General features: G+C 41.7%; 3 protein-coding genes across 4 annotated transcripts in view; 1 reads left to right on the top strand and 2 right to left on the bottom strand.

Moving 5' to 3' along the window:
- The window catches only part of LOC138006847 (protein DD3-3-like), a 20,008-nt gene extending 15,864 nt beyond the window's left edge, over positions 1–4,144 (top strand). For both annotated transcript variants that reach the window (XM_068853442.1, XM_068853443.1), the window contains 4 exons: positions 1,190–1,274; positions 1,853–1,924; positions 2,839–3,000; positions 3,453–4,144. In XM_068853442.1, coding sequence (XP_068709543.1) covers positions 1,190–1,274; positions 1,853–1,924; positions 2,839–3,000; positions 3,453–3,664 — 531 coding nt within the window. In that variant the 3' untranslated portion in view covers positions 3,665–4,144. The remainder of the gene's footprint in view (positions 1–1,189; positions 1,275–1,852; positions 1,925–2,838; positions 3,001–3,452) is intronic.
- A 2,290-nt stretch (positions 4,145–6,434) lies between these two features.
- On the bottom strand, positions 6,435–19,344 carry LOC138005087 (uncharacterized). The gene is made up of 3 exons (XM_068851372.1): positions 19,158–19,344; positions 17,726–17,804; positions 6,435–7,824 (listed from the first exon to the last, which is right to left on the bottom strand). Exons 1-3 carry the CDS (start codon positions 19,342–19,344, stop codon positions 6,435–6,437), a joined length of 1,656 nt encoding a protein of 551 aa, XP_068707473.1.
- Positions 19,345–20,429: 1,085 nt separating this feature from the next.
- Positions 20,430–21,567, bottom strand: LOC138005088 (uncharacterized). Its single transcript, XM_068851373.1, has 2 exons — positions 20,971–21,567; positions 20,430–20,924 (listed from the first exon to the last, which is right to left on the bottom strand). The coding sequence occupies exons 1-2, from the start codon at positions 21,565–21,567 to the stop codon at positions 20,430–20,432; spliced, it is 1,092 nt and encodes a 363-aa protein (XP_068707474.1).
- Positions 21,568–24,000: the final 2,433 nt, after the last annotated feature.

The raw sequence follows: 24,000 nt of genomic DNA on the forward strand, positions 1-24,000 counted from the left end.
TTTCCCTGTTTCCCTGTTGAAATTAGCCATGCTCCCTGGGGTTTGTTCCTCAAACCCTAGGGAGGGCCTCAACCATTGCCGGATGGACAAACTCTTATAAGAGACGGCTTGATATTTTCACAATGACTTAAGATGAGAGTTTAAAAACGTGTCTATTGAATCACAATAGAGAACAAACGCTGAAATGTATGCCAAATAGGTTGCGGAATTTAAACGTAGAACTGCAAGACAGACAATGTACTGCAGGAGCCAAAAAATGAAAACGCGTTTTTTCGTCAAAGGTATAGCCCGTGGTATTTGTTTCTCGAGACAATTTGTTTTTCCCTTCATGATAGCAAGACTATCAGCGCTACTTCAGTTGTTGACAGTTGCAGCTTATATTTTGCTCAAAGGCTGCCTTTAGGTGGAAATTATCGGGCCAAGAGTTGCAAGTTTTTTCCTGATCTTCACATCTTAAAAACTTCTGCACCTGTATTTTTTAGCCAAAGTTTCATTGTCTTTTTTTTCTTTGGCTATTGTTTATTTTAACCAATCCTGTGAGGTCTTGCAAGAAACCCTCGAAGAGGGCCGATATCGGTTGGGCCGTTTTGATAAACGATAAGACGTCTCTGGAGTGAATTGGCCTTAATCTCGCGGCAGCCATGTTGAATCCCGAGGGATTGAACCCTTTTGTTTTGCCCCACCGAAACTCGTTCCCAAACATTTCAACTCGAGGCTCAGGGTACGAAATCTATTGTCTATGGCCAATATGGCCGCCGCGCAAGTAAGGCCCATTTGTACGTATTCAACAAAATTACCCAGCAACAATTTCGAGTGCGACAATAGGTCGCAAGTAATTTACTGGAATTATTCAAATATTCTTACTCCGGCGGACTGACTTAGCACAAATCTGTCCCAAATAGACCAATTTCGATATAATAAAATTCAGTCAAAAACAAAAGACATCATTTCGAGGCTCTGGGGAATGAATGTAAGGATTTGTATGAGTTTATTCCCAGAGCCTCGAGATGATGCCTTTTGTTTTGGATGAATTTTAATATATCGAAATTGGTCTATTTTACGAATTCGATTTCTTAAGGGGGATGTGTCAGTCTTGCTGTAGTAGATCACAAAATTTCCGTAGTCGGCTGAAGGTTATTTTAATTTTGAATTTAACTTATAGTAGCTTCTTTATTTCCCTTCTTGGTAGGTTTACCCTGCTGTTGAATATGACTTTGTTCCTATCAAGATGTCTATCAATAAAGAAACTGACTTGCTCCACATTCAGTGGACAGGTATGAAATAGACAATTTTGTGCTTAATTACCTGGCCTATGAGTGAAAGTTAGGCTAGAGTTGAGAGGATCTTGTTTTGATAGCAACCTGATTGCTTTTCTTTTGTACAAAATTGAACTATCCCGACTAATTAGCATGAGAACATCATGAACATTAGAAAAGCGGGGAGGTGCGTATCATAACAAGGTCAACTCCATCCTCACTTTCATGTAAAGGCCAGGTTACGAAGCAAATTACCGTAAAAAGGTGTATTTAGCGTTGCCGGTAATAAAAATAACCTCACCCCTACCCCATCCCCGCCACATACAAACGCACTCAAAACTGCTCAGGATCTGTGCCTTTCGCCAAGATGTCTTCACATTCGGAATCCGTCTGTCAGTACTTTCGGGTTGGAGTTGAAACCTTGCCTATTATGGCCAACAAAGGGATAAAATTGTCTGTTTTCTCGAACTCCGTAAAACGTGTTTGATTTTGGATTATGTCTTGCCTGTTTTTCGAAGTCTTTAAGCGAGAACTTAAATAAGAAAGATACACAAACTGCAATCTTAGTCTCTTCTTTCACGTTCGTGTCATCATAGGCTCTAATACTCACAACAACAACAGCCCCGCTGGAGACGGTCAGGCAGGAGATGCAGGGGAGGGAAGAAGTGGTGAGTGCATTACGTATTTACTTCATTAAACGCCGCGACAGAGGCATTAGGGAGCTTTAGCAACGACAACGGCGACGGCAACGGCAACGAGAACGTTACAAATTTTCATATTCAGTAGGCAAAAGCAGTAGCTTTGCACGCCCTGCACGTGCGTTTTTCCTTTTTGTCAATTTCTTTGCCGTCGTCAGCAAAACTACAACGTGAAATAACCAAGTTTGAGGTGTTATGGAGAACGTCAACACTTGGACATAAATTTTCATTTTTCTCCCCTAAATTAACCGCCGCTCGTAACGGTTTCATTTCTGAAGGACTGCCACACCTTTGTCATATTAAAAAGTTCGGAATAGTCGCGAAGTGATCGTAATAACGGGAATTTATGTTTTTACATGACGTTCTCGTTGCCGTTGCCGTCGTCATTGCTAAAGCTCCCTATTTTTGAGCGAATACTTTTTGAGCGAACAACAAAGGAAAACACCTAACTTCCGGTTGACCCTGTCCGTCACAATCACTTGGGCTAAAATTACTCTTGTCATAAGTATTTTGCTTCTCTCTTGTAAACTAACAAGACGTGATCTCTTTAGCTTACAGAAAAGGCCGGCATTTTTTCCGTGAAAAGCGATAAATAATCCTTCTATGTCACTAACTTGGATGATGATAAAACTGACACAGGGTAAGAGCGATCGAAAACGAAGAAGACTTTGCTGTGTTTTCAAAATGCCGGCCTTTGACTAGAACCTTTATTGGTTGAAATCAGGAGGCTCGCAAATCGACAGCAAGTGTGACACCTTTCAACCCCAACACGCCCCTTTTTTCGGGAAGCAAACAATACCATGAACATTCCAGAAGAGACAATTTTGCCCTTTATTAGCCACCCGGTGGCTAGATAAAATGGGAAAAAAACTTGATTCTTTTAGGTACGGACAGAAATAATATGGTGGAGGCCAGGAATCCAATAGAAAACTACCCCCTCCCATGGGAAATGTCCAAACTATTCCGAAATGCCAAAGCTGTGTGGACAAGTCTGGACTATGAGAGCCCGAAGCCTGAAGACATTGCGGTCAGCTTTGCAACTGCAGGTATGGGATTCAATGAAAATAAATGCCTATATGGCAAGATGAACCAGCGACGGTTTGCTTTAAGTAAACCGAACCGTTCAGCTACGACGAATAATGTCTCACGGCCAATACTGAATGCTCTAATTTCAGCTATCAACAAATTGATAGCACAAATGATTATTGTTCCCACAGAAATTGTCTCCAAAAAACTTACAATGAGAAAGCTTACACGGAAACTTAACTGACATTTGTTTCTTGTGTTTACGGACACATACTAAAGCGGAGGAAAAAGTTAAGTTACACCTTGTGATGTTTGGAAAAATAGACGCGGATAGGATTCGGTACTGTGACATTTCTGGACAGATCTCTCGATATCATTTTAGGAGAAGTTTAGAATTTCTTCCCCTTCTCCTGAGTGGGACTTTGCCCTGGTTTGCCAGACTTATAATGCGTTGTTTTTATTTATTTCTAAGGATATTACAGCTGCCTGCAAAGAACCAGGTGGTGTGACAAAGAGTCAGTGCAGGCTAAATCACCTAAATTGGATTCACTCCTCAACAAGGCCCCAGCATCGTTTGGAGGCATGCTTCTTCAATTCAGCGAAAAGGGGTGTTTTTATTACATTTGCACGCGAAATAATAACTTTTCAAATAGAAGCCAGAAAGGAGTGCTTTGTATCAATTGAATAACTTAAAAAATGTACTATCTTACTCGTGATCAATCACTTCAAGATAGTTCAATTTTTCCAGTGATTTCGACGTTGAACACGTTATAAAGGAGCAGGCGGGTTTTGAGTGACAGAAACCAACCGAAAATTTAGCTAAATTTGTATTATAATGTATCTTTACTCGATTTGCTTGAAAGTGTGCGTTTAACCACACCCTTAGAATGCGAAGAGGTCACTTCCGTTTGCCGTGCGTTGCTTTGGAAAATATGTTGATTTAGCAACAGGAAGGGAACCTTAGTTGATGACGGAAAGGCGTGCGGAATAGTCTGGATTCTACTCTAATCTCACCTAATATGGACATTTTTGCGTGCGCGTCGTCGTTAACTGATATTCCCTTTCTGTTGCTAAATCAGCCTAATGATTGGTAATAAAGTCGGTCCTCTTGTTTTTGAGTTTTGTTTTGAAATTTGTTCGTTCATTTAGAAGCCATTCTAAAAATAGATGATTTGCTAAAAGTATAAATAGGGAGAGAAATACAAGAGTGTACTCTAAGTAATTGACCCCTGTCGAGTCCATATTGCGATTGGTTTTGGCTTATTCACTTTTCTTCGAAATCCCAATCCTGTAATAATTTCATTCGATCTGTACGATTAAATAACGAAGTATGTTCTTTGAGTACATACTTGATTATTTGATCGTATACAGTGATATACAATTTACTATCCTGCGAATACAGATCCTATCGGTCTGGCTGCTTGTCTCACTCGCTCAAAGCCGTTTTAGGTTGCTTCGCAGGCGGTTGGCTGCGCGAAAGCTGGAACTAGAATATGTTTGACCCCGTTTTTGCTCATAAACTCGGAAAATTCGTTAGAAATAAACTGAGGTCCATTATCAGAAACAACTTCGTCTGGCAAGCCATGCTGGGCGAATATAAGACGTAGTTCGTCCACGGTACGCTCTGTGGTAGTTGACGACATATGTTTTACCTCCATCCATTTTGAATGGCTATCAACCACTACTAGGAAATGATCAGATCTCTTCTGACAAAAATCTAGGTGAATACGTTGGAAAGGGCGTGTCGGCCACTTCCACAGTATTAAGGGAACACTAGGAGGAGAACGTCTTACGTTCTGGCAAACTGTGGATAATTTCACTGCTCTCTCAATTTCGTCATCCATTTTGTGCCACCCTACACATGAGCGGGCAATAGCCTTCATTGCACAAATACCAGGATTAATTAATTAATAATAATTACATTTATATAGCGCAGACCTCTATATGAATATATTCAGTTGCGCTTCACAATATTTTAAAATAAAATTATGTCAAACCGTCACGTGAACTAAAAACATAAGAAACTATTAAAAACTACAACCATATACCTATTTAAAAGCTAAATTAAAAATGAGACATGAGTAGAAAAACCTATTTAAAAGCTAAATTAAAAAAATGAGTTTTAACAGCAGTCTTAAAAGTGTCCAATGTCTTTATGTTGCGAATTGTTGAAGGTAATGCATTCCAAAGATAAGGTGCAGCTGACTGGAATGCACGATCGCCAAGGGTTGCACGGGTCTTAATGCTAGGTAACTCAAATAATAAAGAGTCGTTTGACCTAAGGGAGTATCTGGATTGCTTTTTGATGCAAATTAAATCAATCAGGTAATTAGGAGCTAGACCGTATAAACACTTAAATGTCAAAAGCAAAATCTTAAACTTTATGCGGTAACTAATCGGGAGCCAATGAAGGTTAAAAAGCAATGGTGTAACATGACAGAATCTTGGTGCTCCTATGACCAGCCGAGCTGCGGCATTCTGTATACGTTGGAGTTTCATGATATGTGAATTCGGGAGGCCATATAATAGGCTATTACAATAATCTACTCTACTGGTTATAAAAGCATGAACTAATGATTCGGTAGTTGGACGACTTAAATATTTCCTAATTCTACGTATGTTATAAAGATAATAAAAAGCAGATGAGCAAGTTTTGTTAATATGACTTAGCATACTCATTTTCGAGTCAAACCAGGTTCCTAAGTTTCGAACTTCACATGATGGAGCAATTTGGGAGTCGCCAACCAATAACATACTGATGTTGCTGACTTTCTGAAGTTGTTGTCGCGTTCCAATTAGAAGACATTCTGTCTTATCTGAATTCAGTTTTAACTTATCCTTGTGCATCCACTGACTGATATCAGCAATACATGATTCCATGGCAGTTAAGGCAGCAGTTTCCTCCAAATCATTTCCTGGTCTAAACGCGATATACAGTTGTGTGTCATCTGCATAACAATGGAGATTAGGAAGATGTGACTCGACGATCTTAAAAAGCTTGCTAGCATAGAGAGAAAATAATAATGGCCCGAGACAGCTACCTTGTGGAACTCCAAATTTAAGATTAAAAGTATTCGATAGAACACCATCGATAGAGATACGCTGGGTTCTATTAAAGAGGTACGATTCAAACCAATTAAGTGCAGAACCTGAAATTCCAAAATCAAATTGAAGGCGATCTAAGAGAATCCGATGATCCACAGTATCAAAAGCGGCGCTTAAATCGAGAAGCACAAGCAATGTGACATGCTTATCTTCCATGCTCATCAAGATGTCATTCTTGACTTTAAGTAGGGCGGTTTCTGTACTGTGGTGCTGTCGATAGGCAGATTGCAATGTAGGAAAAAGATCATTCTCATTTAAGTAAGACTGGATCTGATCAGCTGCCACTCTTTCAGCCAATTTTGAAATAAAGGAAAGATTGCTGATAGGTCGAAAATTTTTAAAAACAAAGTCAAGGCCTTCTTTCTGTGACAACCGAATCTTTCCAAATAACAGGGAAAAATCCAGATTCAAGCGACAGGTTTATCATGGTTGTTAATATCGGAAGTAACTCATCAAGGCAATCTTTCATGATGTTCGTAGGAACAGGATCGAGTAAACAGGATTTTGTCGGCGTTCTAAGCACAAGTTTCCTTAAATAGTCCATGTCTACACGGTGAAAAGCAGTAAAGGAAGAAGAACACTGAGAAGAATGGCGGCTGATAGTACTGCATGAGTTCGGAATTGCATCAAGGCTAACGCGAAGATCGGATATTTTCTTGACGAAGAACGAACCCATGTCGTTAGCCAAAGTTAACTTGTCGCCGTGCTGTAAAAAGGGCGATTCTGCTGACTGATTTAACAGTTTCTTTGTAGCAGCAAAAAGCTTACGTTGATTATCAGAGATGTTGCTGATGAAATCTGTATAGAATTCACAACGAGACTTGTTCATAAGAAAGACAGCTTTATTCCGAAGAAGTTTGAAAGATCTCCGGTCAGATTCAGACTTTGTAGACCTCCAGTTGCGCTCAGCTATCCTCCGGAGACGTTTCACAGATCTGATCTCATCGGACAACCATGGGGCTTGAGCTCTTTGAATCATGGTTTTCTTCCGCCAAGGAGCATGTCTGTCAATGATGGATTTTAGAGTAGTGCCAAAACAACCAACGAGATCAGCAAGACGTTTAGGAGTGTTTAGTAACAATTCTGAATTACGAAGATCGTTCTTAAACTTGGGAAGATTAATCGATTTGATTTTCCGAAACCACGTTTCCTTGGCAGAGGATTCTGACTTAAAACCTTTTAAGTTAAACAATACAGTCGCATGGTCGGATAGAAAGGAGCCTAAAATTGGTGTGTCTTGAATGATACTGTCCATTTTCCTGGTTATGACTAAATCCAGTATATGTCCTTCAACATGAGTTGCAAAGTGGACATGTTGAGCTAGTCCAAAAGAATCAAGTAGGTCCACAAATGATTCTGCATCGGGTTTATCCACAGCATCAACATGGATGTTAAAGTCACCACATAACAATATGGGCTCCGTGCATAAAACAAATGATTCAAGGTACTGGGAGAATTCGGAAACAAAGGAAGAGATTGTTACAGGATGCTTTGTAGAGTAAGGAGGTCTATAGACGACAGCAAGCCGTAGGCGAAAAGATCCATCAATTAAAATCCATTCCGAAAGTTCAAAAGAGCACCACGTAGGAGCAACAACCTGCTTGACAATTATATTTGAACGAGTGATCAAAGCTGTACCTCCACCATTACGGCCGGATCTATGTACATCATACAACTTGTAACCATCGGGAGTACATTCAGCTTTCACCGCGGCATCTTTATCCGAAAACCACGTCTCACTAATTGCCAAGATGTCCAATTTATTGTCATGTATATAATCGACAAGACTCGCCGTTTTATTCCTTAATGATTGAGCGTTCCATACACAAACTTTAAGGTGACGTGCATCGAGAGAGTTCGGAGGAGAGGTGTTAATTTGAATCAAATTAGCCGGATTAACATGGAGACAAAACTCTACTCCTTTCAATGGTTGATTAGTAAATCGTGAATGAAATCGGTCGACGTAAATGAGATTGTTGACATTAACACCCACCGGACGCGTATAACAATAGTCCAGATGATTGCGTTGACTCTCGTTCACGCATAATGAACCAGTATTCCAGTGAGATTCGTTTACCAAATTATTATATTCGCTTACAAAATAGTCAGTAGGAATATAAATAATAAATCGACGGCGATTTTGAGTTTTCTCATTTTTTCTCAGACGCCCGGCGCGTCTTCCTCTGTATTTTAAAATACCACAGGCTTTAAGCTCCCAATGCAATTCCTTTAAGATTTTCTCTCTGAGCACATATGGAATTATTACCCTAGAGCCCCAAAGAACGCAGTTCTGTTCACAAGAAAGCTCCCACCTACGATTGTAATAGGGTTTGAGTTCTTCCTCTTCGCATTTTTCAGGCTATCCCGTCAGGACGAAATCAAGTACTCGACTCAGTAACGGGTCCGATCGGGTGGCTTTCCCGATATCTTTGGCTGTTGTTGGGAAATCCCCATCGATAGCACTTACACTGTAGATTTCACTTTCGCCCCCAATCTACAGAGCTACAGTATTGTATTTGCTTCAAGGAAATTGGCAAATCTGTAGAGGCGTAGATCAGAAGTCAAGTCTCTTTAGAAAAGAAGTCAACTTGTTACTAAGATAAACGGAATGTCTCTTCGCATGCTTTGTATTTAAAAAGGTGGGCAGTTGGTCTGAACATGATGATGATCAAGGAATATGTGTTGGAGAGTTTTTAGAAGGCCAAATAATTATAAATACTATGTGGTGTGTAAAGGAACATCTTCAATATGCTGTGTACCACATTTCCATGTAAAGTAGTTGACACGGTGTACTTTGATTAACGTAGCGTACACATGACATCGGGGGCTTTAATTATTATCGAGACGAGAATCGAGCAAAGTAAGGGCGATCTTCCTTGCACTGGTACTGATGTTGGCATTTGAAGGCGTGACAACGGTTAGCGAAGGGAATAAAGCTAGAGAGGTGGGGTCGCTGACGTCTTGTGAGGTTCGGTTAATAATATATCGAGTGGTGCCGATGTGGAGCTGGTACCAACTCAAGAAGAATTTACAGGATGATTAAATTAAAATGGACTTAATGTATGCAAATCGCAATTGAGAAGTGATTGTCAACGATTCACCGTGCGATTCACCAGATACTTTAGCTCGATATGTAAGGGGGAAAGAGTTTCCGGGCATAAGAACCATCCTATCCCGAGGTTGTAAGTAAATGTGAAATCAAAAAAATCCCGTAACATTTCCTGCTATTGCGGCACGGTTCACCATGGTGAATCGTTTGTGTAAAGAAATGAACTGTTTATCTTTCAGCTCACCGACGGTTCACCATGGTGAACCGTGGAGATTCACGATTCGAAACCATGTCATCATAGACCAGTGATTGCAAATGTCTTATTACGTTGTCATATTTTCAAGCCTATACATTTCTTCCTTATAACAAGCATTAGAGGGGCAGAATTTGGAAAGCATTCATTGATTTATTTCACCATTGTGCATACTAACCTAATTAATGAGGGTAAACAGTGGTATGGTCAAAAGTCGGGTATAGCAAACAATGGACTCGTTTTGCACTTTAACATGGAAATTACAGACTTGTCGTTTTTCATTAATTAATAACAGGTGTCGTTTTCATTAGCTTTATATTTTCAGGGTTTCAGCCTGAGTTTTTCAAAAGCAGAGCACCAACCATTGCCGATGAACTGTTCTTTTGTTACAACTGATTTAGTCAGTCCTATCGCAGAAAGAAACGTCTTCAGGGACCGTAATATATTTGCATAGCTATTCTGACTCCTTGGTGTATAAAATATGTCAATCAACGCTGACCGTTGCACTTGATAATCATGTCAGTCCGTGTGGGAATAGAGCCTATTAAAGCGCTCTGAGGACAAAATGTACTTATCACACGAGTTTAAAACTGTTGGAATATTGCACGGCGTATATTGCATCGCACGGCAACGCACACCAATACTCAGACAATACTAGACATATTTAGTTGGAACACTTGGCGAATGGTCAGAATCATCCTGTTACAAGATCGTAGCTTATACCACATCCCCCTTCCCCCATTCAGGAAGGGAGAAACGGCGATGGGTGTTCCAACAAATGTGACGAGTATTGTAGCCTACCAAAAATACTAAGATGCTGGTTAACTTTTGACAAGGAGTTGAGATTTCGGTTGATTCTACAGGGGCATAAACGTTAAACGTAAGAATCGTGCGTGTCTGGTCTTCTCGAGACAGAGTTGAGAGATGATTTCATGCAGACTGGAACGCCTAAATTGCTCTGTTGTAAACATGACGGTTCACAGCACCAGTGAAGTTGTCTCTCTGGCCTTTCTGTGGACGAATTCCAGGACCTACCGATACAATTTGAGCAAGCTTTGAAAGCTAAAAACTTCAATCGATGCTGTATTTTGCCGGTAGGACTGGGTGGCTCCACACTCATAAGAAAATCTATGAAATGAGAATCGGGGGTCTTCCCTTGTCATGGAACGGCTGAATTACCCAGAATTCCTTTTGGGCATGAAGGAGGCAAGCGGAGACTGGTCCTCATCAAATGAGGAAAAAGTAGCGAGAAGAAGATTTCTAGGCGGATACTAAGGAGTAACCAAGGTGCGTGCTGTTAACGTAGACTTTTTATCATAGGAAATTCGGCCTGGCCTTTAGTAATTTCTTGTCCAAGAAACGGTATAATGTAAATAAGAGAGTAATGAGATTTATATTTGCGATTACCCGTCCTCTTACGTACCACTTAAGTCAAACTCTACATGTCTACGCAATAAGCGCATTCAAAATGTCCTCATATTATTGTATAAAAGTAGTTAAAAAAAGAAAAGGCTTGTCCTGCATATATAAAAAATACGTTTTTTCTCCCGTTCTCTTCTTACGCATGATGTTCGTGGAAATTACATTCTGTCCCTCAATAAACCTAGAACAACCAGTTATGGTCTTAGTTCTTTTTCTTACGTTTTTACTAGGTACGTTGCGAAATGCGCTACCTGATTTTTCCCGTACCACTGAACTAACCCAGGGCCGGATTTTGTACAGCGGCTTTTCGTTTTGATTAATATATCTTTAAATATTATTTAATATTTAGTTATGTATCTGTATATATCATGTATGTTAGCTGTAATGTCTCGAAGATATTATTCTGAAATTCGAGATGAAATAAAGTTTTATGCATGCATGTATGTTACCTTGGGCAGGGCGCATGCGTGCACTTTGTAATCTGCGACTACAGTGCTTACCATATGACAGATAAAATGACTATTCTCTTGAATATACAAGCCATCGAAATCTTACGTTAAATTGTAATGACAAGGGCGGTTTGGAGCTGTGAGTAGGCGTGGGATTTGTCTCATATGGTTTAGGGGCCGACATATCCCTCCCTCAATGCCGTACCGGGAGGCGAGGTCGGTAGCAGAAAGCAGCGAAGGGCCATCTGCGTCCAAAAGCGATCGCACGGGCCGAAATCCCGGGATGACTCGTTTAGAACGACGCTCCAGCGCCACGTCTGGAGGTACTGCATATTTTTCTCGTCTCGTCTTCAAATATTCCGTCATCGCATGCGTGCGTAAATGTTCAGCCTCTCCGATACCTACAATACTAGACATATTTAGTTGGAACACTTAGCGAATGGTCAGAATCATCGTGTTACAAGATCGTATTTTATACCACATCCCCCTTCCCCCAATTCAATGTTGTGTGAGAATTTTTCGGGCCACTACTAGTAGTTGTGGAAATCAACATTGGAGGAAGGGGGAAACGGGGATGGGTGTTCCAACAAATGTGACGAGTATTGTAGGTAAACCACTTCAGGTTTTAAGAACTCGCATTTTGACAGTTTTAGATGCAAATTGTATTGCTGCAGCCTGTCCAAAACCTCTGCGAGTACTTTAAGATTCTCTTGCCAATCATTGCCTCCCACCAATATATCATCCTGCTTACATACACATTTCTCGATTCCCTGGAGGATTTGGTCCATTTTGGCCTGAAATATTTTTGGGGATGATTTTACCCCATAGGGTAGTTCTTGTAGGAATACAGACCTTTGTGGGTGTTTATAGTCAAGTATTCTTGTCTTTCCTCGTCAAAATTCAGCTGTGCGTATGCGTGGGATAGGTCAAGTTTGCTAATTTTTTTTTGAACCAACAAGGGAAGCATACAAATCCTGAGTGGTGGGTAAAACATATGGCTCGTCCTCCACAGCCTGATTGATAGTCACTTTGTAATCACCGCAGATTCTCACTGTTATTGGACTTCGGCACTACCACAATTGGGCTCGCCCAACTTGACTTGTCAGTTTTCTTAATCACCCCGTGTTTTTCAAGTTTGTCCAACTCTTTTTCTACTTGTTCCTTCAATGCATAAAGAACTCGACGGGTTTTTACAAAAATTGGCTTTACATCCCCTTTCATAGTGATATGTGCCTCAAGCCCCGTCATGCCTGCATAACTGTCGCTAAACAAATCATTATTTTTTGACAGAAGAGCTTGTAGTTGACTCTCGGAACTGGCCTTGTTTTCACCGTGGGACACTAAAAATCTCACCCCATGCCAATTTGATTTGACTCAGCCAATTTTTGCCAAGTAGAGTGGGCTTTCCGCTGTAATTAACTATACTACTACTGGTAGTGAATAGTGTTTGTTCTTATAAACAACATCACACTGCATTTCACCTGACACATCAAGCCTTTCACCTGTGTATGTCCAAAGCACTACCTTTGATGCTGTTAAGGGTATGTCTGCAAACTTCTCTTGATATAAACTGTGTGGCATTATGGAATAGTCTGCAGCAGTATCTACCACCATTTTACAAGATTTCCCATTGATTACGATGTCTACCGACTGAGTAACCTTGGCATTTGGGGCTGTTTGTGTCAAGTGAGTACAGGGAATAGACTGCTAATTCGTCCTCGCTACCTGATTCAGATCTGTGCAAATTGCGCACTGCCCCTTTCTTGGTTTCATTTTTGTTTCGACAAACAGATGCTAAATGACCAATCTTAGAACACCGATAACATTTTGCAGACTTAAATTTACATGACTGACCTGAATGTTTACCCCCACACCTAAAACATTGTTCATTGTTCTTAATGTCCTTTGTTGTCAACTGGTTCACTTGCGAACCCTCGCTTGTCGTAGGGTGTATCCGGAACTCCTGGGTGTTTCTCTCAGCCATCTCCATAGCTTTGGCAATCCTACAAGCCTTCTCGAACGTCAAATCCTCTGTGTTTAGCAATTTATTTTGTATCTTCGGGTTGCTGAGTCCGCAGACTAATCGGTCACATAGAGCTCTATCCAACAACTCACCATAATTACAATGAATGGCCAACTTCTTCAACGCCAGCACATAATCCCCGATCGATTCTCCAAGCTTTTGATTTCGGGTGCCAAAATGGAAACTCTGTGCAATTTTTAAGGGTTTTGGATTTTAATGCTTCTCCAAAGCACTCACAATCTCAGTGAACGGAGTATCTTTGGGATTCACAGGTGCCAATAAATTAGTTAGAGTTGAATATACCTTCGCTCCCACCTCTGTGAGGAATATTGCACGTTTCCTCTCGGCCACCACTCGATTAGCTTGATTGCTGCCCTCTCCTGTTGTTTCTACGATGTTATTGGCCGTGAAGAACATTTCCATCCTTTCCACATTGGAACAGAATGTTTTACGCTCGGCGATGAACTCGCCCACACGCCCGAAAAGTCCACTTGCACCAGTGCTGGTCATTCTGTAAGCTACAACACACACAGTGTTGTCCGGAGATCTTGCACTGATGATTGTCGGCTAATCCAATCCCGTCTTCGTCGCCAAAATGTAGTAAACTGGCATTTAGCACAACACACAAGATGGCGGGTTTCAACCACTTTATTACCAAGGCATCATGGGTATAGCCGCACCCAAATACTTATATGTTACAGTACAGCTGTTTGTACGGGTGACCTGGCACCCGCACGGTATAATTAGTTTTTCTAAAATTATGAATTGTATGGGTTTTACCCCGCTTTACTTCGGAGTGTTGATATTTGTAATTTCAGATACTTAGTTCAAGCGGAGCTTGGAAACCCTTCCTGTTTTCGTCTTCACCAAATTTTCGCCAAATCGTGAGCGTGATGTTACAGTCCCGGGCGAACTCTACAACTAAAGCCTACCTTAGGGTCATCAAAAGGTTTTTAGAGTGGTGTAGGAGTAGGAAATTAAGTGTTCAATTGCCTTTTCCCGTAAGCACAGTTTCGCTTTATTTATTTGAAAACCTTCAAGCGCGTCTTTAGTCCAAGCTCATGCTGCACTTAAATGGTTTCACTTGTTTGTGCCTAGCCTCGACCGTAATCCTCTGGATAGTGAATTTTTGTAAGAGTTTAATTGAGTCGGCAAAATGCATCAAGTCTAAACCAATTGCCAAGAAGAAACCTTTTTCCTCCCAGATTATTAAGGATATTCTAGGCGCTTATAATAAGGAAGATGCTAATTTGAAAGATGTTAGGATAGCTGCCTTATGCTCGTTAGCTTTTGCCGGGTTTTTTCGGTATAATGAGTTGTGTAATATTGCACCCAACCATATCGAATTTCACAGTCAATACATAAGGATTTTTGTGCCTCGTGGTAAGACAAATGTTGATAGGGAGGGTAACTATGTCTATATAAGTGCATCGGGAACTCCATACTGCCCCGTTAGTGTTTTAAGAAGGTATATGAATCTAGCTCCTGGTATTCACGATAAAGTAATCTGCCTTTGTTAAGGCCTCTGGTTTTTCATAGGAGTAATTCTAGTTATACTCTAAGGGATGGAAAAATCTCCTACACTACATGTTGAGAAATCCTGAGGGATTCCTTAAAACAACTTGGTTTCAACCCGGACGACTACGGGCTTCATAGCTTAAGATCGGGTGGGATAACATCCGTTGTTCGCCACAGTGGTAATTCAGTTTGTTGAAGTTGCATGGCAGGTGGAAGACGGACGCTGCCAAAGATATGTACGTGGAGGAAAGTCTTGATAACCGGTTTCAAGTAACAAAGTTCCTAGGGCTTTAATTTAGGTAGCTGTAGTTCTTATTTCTGCATTGTTTATCGCTTCCTAGTATCCTGTATCTGCTTATTATCTAAAAAAAAAAAAAGAAAAAGAACATGGATTATACGAAATTGTAAAGGCCTAGCGGATTACAAAAACCGAAAAAAAAAAAGAATGAAAGAGAGAGAGAGAGAGATTGATACGTTATTGTTAACGCTCGCTTTTTACTTATTGTAAAGAATATATGTTAAGGAAAAAGAAGAAGGAGAGTGTATGTAAACTATTAAACTGCATTCGGATCCGCTTGCAAATCCTTCCATATTCCTTGTTTAATTATTTACGGGAATTGAAGGGTGAAATAATTTACGTTCGGTTGAGCGAAGCGAATTAGAACGTAATTATGATTATGATTATTGTTATTATTATTATTATTATTGATTATTATTATTATTATTATTATTATTATTATTATTATTGCTATGTAACATCACAGGCCTAAAAGGTGCTCCTGGCCTGGTCAATTGTTTCCCTTGAGAGCGAGTAACAACAAGTTCCTTAAGTTCCCGAGGGAGTCCTCTCCGGATTCCCTAAAGGGACAAAACGTTTCTTAGGAGTCTAGCCGTTCCCAACAGATTATTATTATTATTATTACTATTATTATTATTATTATTATTATTATTATTATTATTATTTTTACGATACAATGTATCTGAAGTGTTTGCTTCCAAAGTTTTGCTACACATGAATTTTTAAAGACGTTTTGCAAAACTTACATGTATGCGGAAAACTTGACCAATATGGTTACTCTGTTACAGTAATGTACCTACATATAGCTGGGCTGTTCCACAACTGATCAGGACAATACTACACATGCACTGAGCGGAAGACGCTTTGATGCAGATTTCCTGGAATGGCTTCTACAAAAATATTTGCGAGGGAGCAACAAAAATCTTGCAAAGATCGATCGCATTTAACATGGCAGAATTCCTCTTCAATCTCTTTTCTGATGCTTGGTAGATGTTCGGAGAAACAGTCAAGGTTACACGTGGAAAATGTAAATTCCAGGTGTTCAGAAAATTCAACTTTTTGGCTGAAGTTCACTCACAGTTCATCAAGCTTAAGCAAGGAAGCCCAGTCGAGGATTTACAATAAACGTTGTAAATAACCGAGTTAGAGTCCTAAAAAACAACGGCCAGCCAATCTTATTTCCAAAATATGAAAACTCGAAGCAAAAACCTTTGTCCATAAGACCAAGTTGCTCCTGTAGATCCCGAGAACAAAGAAGAATTTCGTTTCCAGTTCGCTGGTTGCTCGAAAATTTGTAAATAATCTTGGAGCAGACCAACACTCCATGTGAAGAAAATGCACAGTAGCCAAAACAAATCAAATGATACACGTGGACGCATTGCTACTTGACATGACTTGCGAAGTAATATACGAAACATTATCAACAGCTCGTTTCAATTGTGTTTCGTCTGACTTTTCTGTAAATATTTAACAAAAGCTGAAGTGTTGTTCGTAACTTTGACTTCGAATGTTTCGAGTTTGCGCAGGCGTAGTTTCGCGAACAAAGCCATTTTACGTCATTATCCGCTAGCCAATCAGCGGTTTTTGCTCTTTGTCTAGCTAGAGTGTGAACTAGAGCATTGCCTCCTCGATGAGCTCTAAACTTGAGCCCGTGATATGGTTACGTGATACTGGTCACATTGGCATACATGACGGGGCGGACGGAACGACGTACGTACGGACGTTCATGACGTCATGGCTAAAAACCAAATTTTCGCACATCGATGGGTTACCATATTTTCTTAGCTATGGTGCTCCGCGCGCGCGGAGCTCCGCTATAAATCGTATACCGAGCTTGGGCTGCCTGCGAGCGGAGGCAAAATTTTCAACTTTTCAAGCGATCCCCGAACGGTTTTAATAACGTTTTTCGGCCAAAACAGGCTTCGGAAAGGATAAAGAAAAGGATTGTGGTGCATTTGATGGAATTTCAAGAGTTAAAATCACTGAAAAGGTAAGATTATTTTCAAAGCGTAAATTGCGTGTCTCCACCACGTGTTCTTACAATCTCACAGAATTGTGTTTTCCCTCAAAATATTCCCTTGTTTTTTCGATTTCGCTCGAACATATTATGTACTTATTGACTGAGTGGGAGGGCCGGACGGGATAATATTTGGCCCGAGGTCATGGCGTACGGACCGAGCGCAGCGGCCCGACCTAAACTCAGTCAATAAGCATTTTATCATATGGGCTCTTTACACTATTTATTAGCACTCAGAAGATAAAGTTAGGACAAAATAAAAAACAAAAATCTTCACAAAAAATTGATCTAATATGCTGTTTGCATTTGCTTTTCTGGCTATAAATTACTTGGATGTTTAAAAGCGACGAAATCCCCTAAAATTGCATCGCACGGAGCAGTACATGTTCCTAGTAGGGCCGTACAATATTCCGGCCCTGCTCACGCTAATGCCTACGGCCCTCATACGGGGATTTTCTCAATAGTTTTGCAATGAAAGTGCGCGCGGGGCCGTACGGGCCATATGATAATTACCTTTATTACACGTCCAGTGAATAGTTTTATCCTCTGGGATGAATTTTCCGTCGAAAAATCGGTTATTTGGGTGGTTTTTTCCCCGGAGGGTCACTTACCTGACGGGGAGATGTGGTTCTCCGAACCCCTCGCAGACTGATCTGAGCAATACTGGTGCATATGTCGCGCGGCCGCAGCCTGGATAGCACAATATAAAAGAAAAGATGCGCGTGCGCTGTGCCTCTGAGTTGTGGTGTGTGAGGCCATGTCGATTGGCAGTACAAGGGAGGGGAGGAAAAGATATCGTCCAATGGCCTGGCGACCGGTATAGACCACTTTCATAAATAGCGACCAACTTTACATTCTTTTGTATTTATGTTAATTAGACCTACTGCCCTCGTTTTAAAACAAATATTCTTTTGAAATTTGCTCGTCGTAGCGAGGTTAGTAGGGCTTATTAGCATTAAAACAAAAGAATAATTTATTTGGCCGCCATTATGAAAGAGGTCTATTGCTCATATCAGTCTTCGAGGGGTTCGGAGAACCACATCTCCCCGTCAGGTAAGTGACCCTCCGGGGAAATATAATTTCTCCTTCACCCCTCTCCGCCTGATAGTCGCAATGCTGGTGCAGTATACCAAATCAATACTCCCAAGCGAATCAGACAAGGCCAAATACCAACCGTAACAATTTAATAAATGATACTGCAGGAAGCTAGATGAGGTCTAAAGGTCCTCCAACAATACAATAAATGCCTCCTGCGCGCAAATAGGATAAGGCAAAGTAACACGACCATAATGAACAATGACTTCTCAAAGAGGCTAGAAAGAAAGGACGTTCGCGCGAAAATTTTACAACATTGATTTTTTTCTGAAACTTTTACCACTGTAAGATGATGAGTTAGTTATGTCAGAAATGTAAAAAAAATGGGGGTCACCGACTTCGTTTTGGAGAGAACATGCCCGGAAAAACACCCAAAATGTGACAAAATCGGGCTTCGTTAGCGAATAAGGCCAGTGTCTGTAAACCCAAATATATTGCAATTAAATCTTTGAAGTGAAATCTTCTTTGCCAAATATTGTTTAAGTGGACTTATTAAGTGAATTTAGTCAACTGGTGAGGTTCCTTTAAGATCAAGTTCGCATTTAGCGACCACAGTTTCACTCGTCTTGCAGCCGCAAGATGGCAAGATTTGATGTCCCGTGAGCAGAAATCTTGAAATTTTTTTAACTTCCCACATTGATTTTTTGTTCATTTTTGGACAACGTGGAGATAATTGTAAATAAAATCCGTTTCTGGAAAGAAAAATAGGGGTCACCGAACGTCCAAGACCGTTAAATCCAGGCAAAGATATGGCAATGGCCTTTTGCCCTATCATTTCTCATTTTATTACTTAGCGCGCGCGCTCGTGTATGACGTAGGGTGTGCATTTGCGTGCGCGGTAAGGATGCGCAGAAACAATTGGCGCGAACGTCCTTAATGTCCTACAACAATACAAAGCCTCCTGTAACTGAATAACACAGAGGTATTCCGCGAAATGATAAATCTAACCATCAAGTACAGCCCTTGCAAAGGCACCAGCAGATGACTCTTTGTGATAGAACCGTTCAAAGGTCTGCACAGAAACCCAGTTCGCAGCTCGCAAGATAAGATCAGCAGACAGTCCTGTCACGGCAGCGGCTGAGGTAGACGCTCCTCTAGTCGAGTGGCCAGTGTAATTCAATTCAATTCCGGCCATACGCAAGGCTCTTAACAGCCACCGAGAGACTGATTGACTTGAAATTGCCTTGTGTGGCGAAATAAATGACACTAATAGTTGGGTGGATTTCCGTAATCGTTTTGTCCTCTCCACATAAGCGGTAAGCCAACGAATAACACAAATTTTGGGATTCTCTGGGAATGCCAAGAAAAGAAACTTCCGAGCTGGGTGACCATGGCTGGAGTTCTTCACATGAGTGGGGAGTAAAAATTTCCATGTCCCCTCTTTCCTGAGAGAATATGTCAAGCCCAAACGCAGACAGTTCATGAGCTCTTGCTGCTGAAGTCAGTGCTAAAAAGAAAACAGTTTTATAACAAAGCTGCTTTAGTGTCAATTCTTCTAAGGGTTTCAAGGACTCTAGGAATGACAAGGCAGTCTTAACGTTCCCTGTAGAGCAATATCTAGGCTAAGGGGGTTTAATCTTAAACACCCTTTTCATCAAAAGAGCCACAGCGGGGATGCTTCCTAACTGAGTAGAGCCATCTGGGTCATGAGCCTGAGAAATAGCTGACCTATAAAGAGCGATAGTCCTGTATTCTAAATTGTCTTGTTCAACTAGGGAGGCAAGGAATGCAAGAACCTCTGCTACAGAAGCTGAAATGGGACAGGAACCCCGTTGAGAACACCAGGGTACCAATGCCCTCCAGGAGCCTGAGTACCGCTTCTGGGTGGCCGTTCCCCACGAGGCCAACAAGATGTCAACAGCTTCCTTTGAAAAGCCTGGTGCTTGGTAGCGGTCCCTGATAGTGGCCAAACTGTCAGATGAACGGACTTCCACAGGGGATGGTATGCTGTTGGCTGAAATGGGAGAAACAACAGAAATTGGCGTTGGGGTAGCAGCAGTGGGCTATCCACCAGCATCTGAATGAGGTCTGGAAATCATGGCTGTCCGGTCCAGTTCGGGGCAATTAGGAGGACGGCAGTTGCTTGATCCTGTTTGATCTTCCTCAGTACCCGAGGCGGAAGGACTGCGGGAGGATGGATTAGACAAGTCCATGTGCTCCAGTCCAGGAGCACACAGCCAGAGCCCCCGGATCTGGGTACCTCGAGACATACTTGGGTAATTAGTGGTTTAAACGGGATGCAAAGGGGTCCACGTCTGGTGTGTAGAATCTCTGACAAATGGACTGGAAGATCTTCCTGTCCAATGTCCATTCGGTTCTGGTCTCGATCTGCCTGGAGGCTGTGTCTGCTACCACATTTTGAATGCCTGGAATATGCTGAGCTGTCAATGATACTCCTGTTGTCAAGGCTATTGCCCACAACTCTAGGGCTTGTGTAGGTAGAGCAGGGGAGCGCGTGCTCCCTCGCCTGTTGATGTACGCCTCCGCTGTGGTGTTGTCTATTCTCAAGTGAATGTGTTTGAGGGGAGGATGTTGAGCCTCTTGGGACTGCAGAAGTGCTTTCAGAGCCAATGTTGCTGCTCGTAGCTCCAACACATTGATGTGCCACTGCGCTTCGTCCACATTCCAATGGCCCCCGGTGGAAATCCCCTGGTAGGCTGCACCCCAGTCCGTTTTCGAGGCATCGCTCCAAACTGTGAGATCGATGGGTGGAAGCTGAATTGGACAGCCATTTAGACGGCAGCTGCTCTCTGAGACCTACCACTCTAGGTCTTTGTGTGCCTGGGAGGTTAAGGGGACTATCATTTTCCCCTGCCTGTCCATGTTGTGACACTGCTTGCAGGTATAGGCGTTGAAGACCTCTGTGATGAAGTGGTGCAACCAATATCCCTGTTTGTGATACATGGCTCATTTGTCCAATTAACGTGGACAGAGTCCTCACTGAACCACTCCCTTGAGCAAGGAGGTGACGGCAGGTATCCACAATGGAGGTACGTTTTGGTTGAGGGAGGGAGGGGTCATCGTTGTGGAATCTAGGGCAGCTCTGAGGAAGATTAGACGATGGCAAGGAATGGGTGAGCACTTCTCCTTCTTTACCAGAAAGGCCAGCTTTTCCAGTAAGTCTAGCACTTGAGCAAAGATTTTCTGCAGCACCTTGCTCTGTTGGTGTAATAATAACATGTCGTCTAGGTAGATCACAACCCGGATACCCATGGACCGCAACACTGCCAGCACTGGCTTCAAGGGAAGGCACTGAAACTCGGTATGTTCTGTCCTGATAGAAGAACCTCAGATACTTCCTGTGGGAGTGATGAATTGGAAGTGCGTAATATGCATCTTTCAGGGCTAATTTAATCATGAATTCTCCCTGTTGTATTAGGGATTTCACTACTTGCAGTCCCTCCGTCTTGAAGGTCTCCTACCCCAAGACCCGGTTTAGAGCACGAAGGTTGATGATAGGTTGATGATCGCCATTTTCTTTTTGTACTAAGAACAGGGTTGAAGTGAACTGGTCGTCCTATGGCTTGACTTCCCGGACGGTCCCCTTTGCTAACAAGTCCGTGATAGCCCTTTCCATATTGTAAGCATCATAGAGGCATTTTACTCTGGTTACTCACATGCGCCATTGCTTGGGGCGCCTGCAAAAGGGGATCTTGTACCCCTGAATTGTTTGTAAAGTCCAAGTGTCCTATGTTATTTGTTTCCAATTCTGAACAAAAAATTGTAAACGAGTTGCTGATCTGTTGGTGGGAGGCGTAAGCATGGGAACGGATAGTCAGCTCGAGTTGGTCTTGGGGTCAGATTGCTGGGAGGATCCTACTGTTCTGGCCCTTTTGGAATACTGCAGGCTAGACCTTGAGCTATATCCCCATTTCCGTTTCCCTCCAACTCGACTGTTGTCAGTGGTGCGGTAGTGTCCACGAAAGGGCTGCTCCCTCCTGTGTGGTCCTTTGGAGAAGTGTTTCGAGGCTGGTGTGCTGATAAGCTTGCTATTAGTTGAGCTATGGTCATGTTCACTCTTGATCTTTGCATGGAACTTGTCCGGGAAAAGGTGCTTATCCGGTGGGATACCTTCCCGCAGAGTACGTTTACCAACTTCAGTGAAGAACTCAGAGAAGCGTTTTTGCCTCCAGGCATTAAGCCTAAAGTTGGCGTTTCCAATGAGGACCAGAGCATCTTCCAGTAGGTCCTTAATGGCATCAGTGTCAGGACCTTTATCGTCATCCTCTCCCTCTGAATTATCAAGGGCTGTCAAGGCTGCTAACAAGGGGCGAGCCACAACCAAGAAAGCAGATTGACGTTCAGCCAAGCCATCATCAAAGGCGAAGAGATCCTTAGAGAGAAGAGGTCCGGCAAATCTTAACTTAAATACATTGAAGTATACGTGTCTTCTTATAAACGAGATGCTTCTGTGAAGCATACACTGGGTTGCCTGTGGTACGTGGTACAGAAAATCAGAAGGCACTGAATTGTGTGGTATTGAAATACAGCATTCCAGTCTCTGAAGAATAACAAATAAAAGAGAAGCGAGAAACATTGGCTTCTGGGCTGACATGTTGATAATTTTCAAGTTCCCTCACAACTTCTTTGCACCACAAGTGTGCCCTCTGAGCATCTGACAGATTTGTAGTACTAAACTTCACTGAAGTCAAGCCCTGTTTCGCGGGGTTAGTGGTAGGATGGGAGACCAAAACAATAAACCCCTCATAAAAAACAGAAACATCTGACCGAAAATACTATTAACGCTAACAAATGCGAACTCAGCAAGGTACAGATTTTGTTAGCTTGCTTTATGGAAAACAAATATTGATGAAAAAGCAAATAACTATTGATACACAGTTTTCAGAAAGAGCAGAAGGAAGTTTCCAGGACGGTCGATCGAGAATGAAATATTTACGACATGAAAACAAAATTAATCTTGAACCGTGAATATAGAATATAAAAAGTTACGATCAGCGACAAACATTTTGGGAGATTTTTGCTACGTTCAAGTAAATTGCAAAATCGAAAGTGACATGGCCGGAATTCAGCGGGCACCGTGATTAAGTTACCGCGGCATGTTTACTCGCCAAACAGTGAAGCATCTGTGTCAAATGATGGCAAGATACCGGGTTTTGTAAGTTTCTTTTTCTGTCAAGTGTTATAAAGTTTGACAATGAAATGAGCGAAGTCAAAACAAAGATCCCAATCACCCAACTCTTGTTTATGCAAAGTCAAAATTTACTCTCCAAGACGCGTACGACGTTATTTATCACCAGGTAATTCCATCATTTTGGAAATAGCAGCTACTTTATTATTCATCTGCGTCACAAGTTTTCACTGATTTTGGGGCTCATTTTGTTGAAACTCAAGCACGCTTCCAACAGGCCTGTGAACCCTTCCTGCTTACAGAGCAATACTAAAAAACTTCTCCCATATCACATTTCAACCTTAAGCTCGAAAATTCAATACACAACATGATATTATAATTCACAAAGGCAGAAAATACCACAGAATCCTTTTCGTCTCGACGGGCGATAGATTGTTGTCGAAGTCCAGTACTCGTCACTTTTGAGATTCCTGCCCAGTTTATCCGACTGACTTTCCGTTATTGAGCTCCATAAGGGTATATTTTGTTTAAAGGAGAACTGAAGGCTAGAAGATCAAATTTTTTTGTGTCTTATTATTATCGAAATATAACGTCCTTTACCTAAACAAACAGGAAAAATCCTTTTTCATCTTGAAAGGCCTTGAATTTGCCCAAAATCTTTGGTTGTTTTTTCAATTTGAACGCCCGCCATTTTGTTTGCTT

The sequence above is a fragment of the Montipora foliosa genome, chromosome 6 (genome assembly GCF_036669935.1).
Source record: "Montipora foliosa isolate CH-2021 chromosome 6, ASM3666993v2, whole genome shotgun sequence".
NCBI classification, from domain to species: Eukaryota; Metazoa; Cnidaria; class Anthozoa; order Scleractinia; family Acroporidae; genus Montipora; species Montipora foliosa.

What these genes read in the sequence shown, in the direction of transcription:
- LOC138005087 (XM_068851372.1), bottom strand. Translation starts at nt 19,344, where the DNA reads ATGGCCGGAATTGAATTGAATTACACTGGCCACTCGACTAGAGGAGCG. An exon ending in TGCAAGGGCTGTACTTGATG is followed by an intron (nt 17,805 to 19,157) that starts GTTAGATTTATC and finishes TGTGCTATCCAG; the next exon opens with GCTGCGGCCGCGCGACATAT. An exon ending in GAACCACATCTCCCCGTCAG is followed by an intron (nt 7,825 to 17,725) that starts GTAAGTGACCCT and finishes CTTGGCAATTAG; the next exon opens with TGAGACGTGGTTTTCGGATA.
- LOC138005088 (XM_068851373.1), bottom strand. Translation starts at nt 21,567, where the DNA reads ATGATTAAATTAGCCCTGAAAGATGCATATTACGCACTTCCAATTCAT. An exon ending in GCACACAAAGACCTAGAGTG is followed by an intron (nt 20,925 to 20,970) that starts GTAGGTCTCAGA and finishes TGTCCAATTCAG; the next exon opens with CTTCCACCCATCGATCTCAC.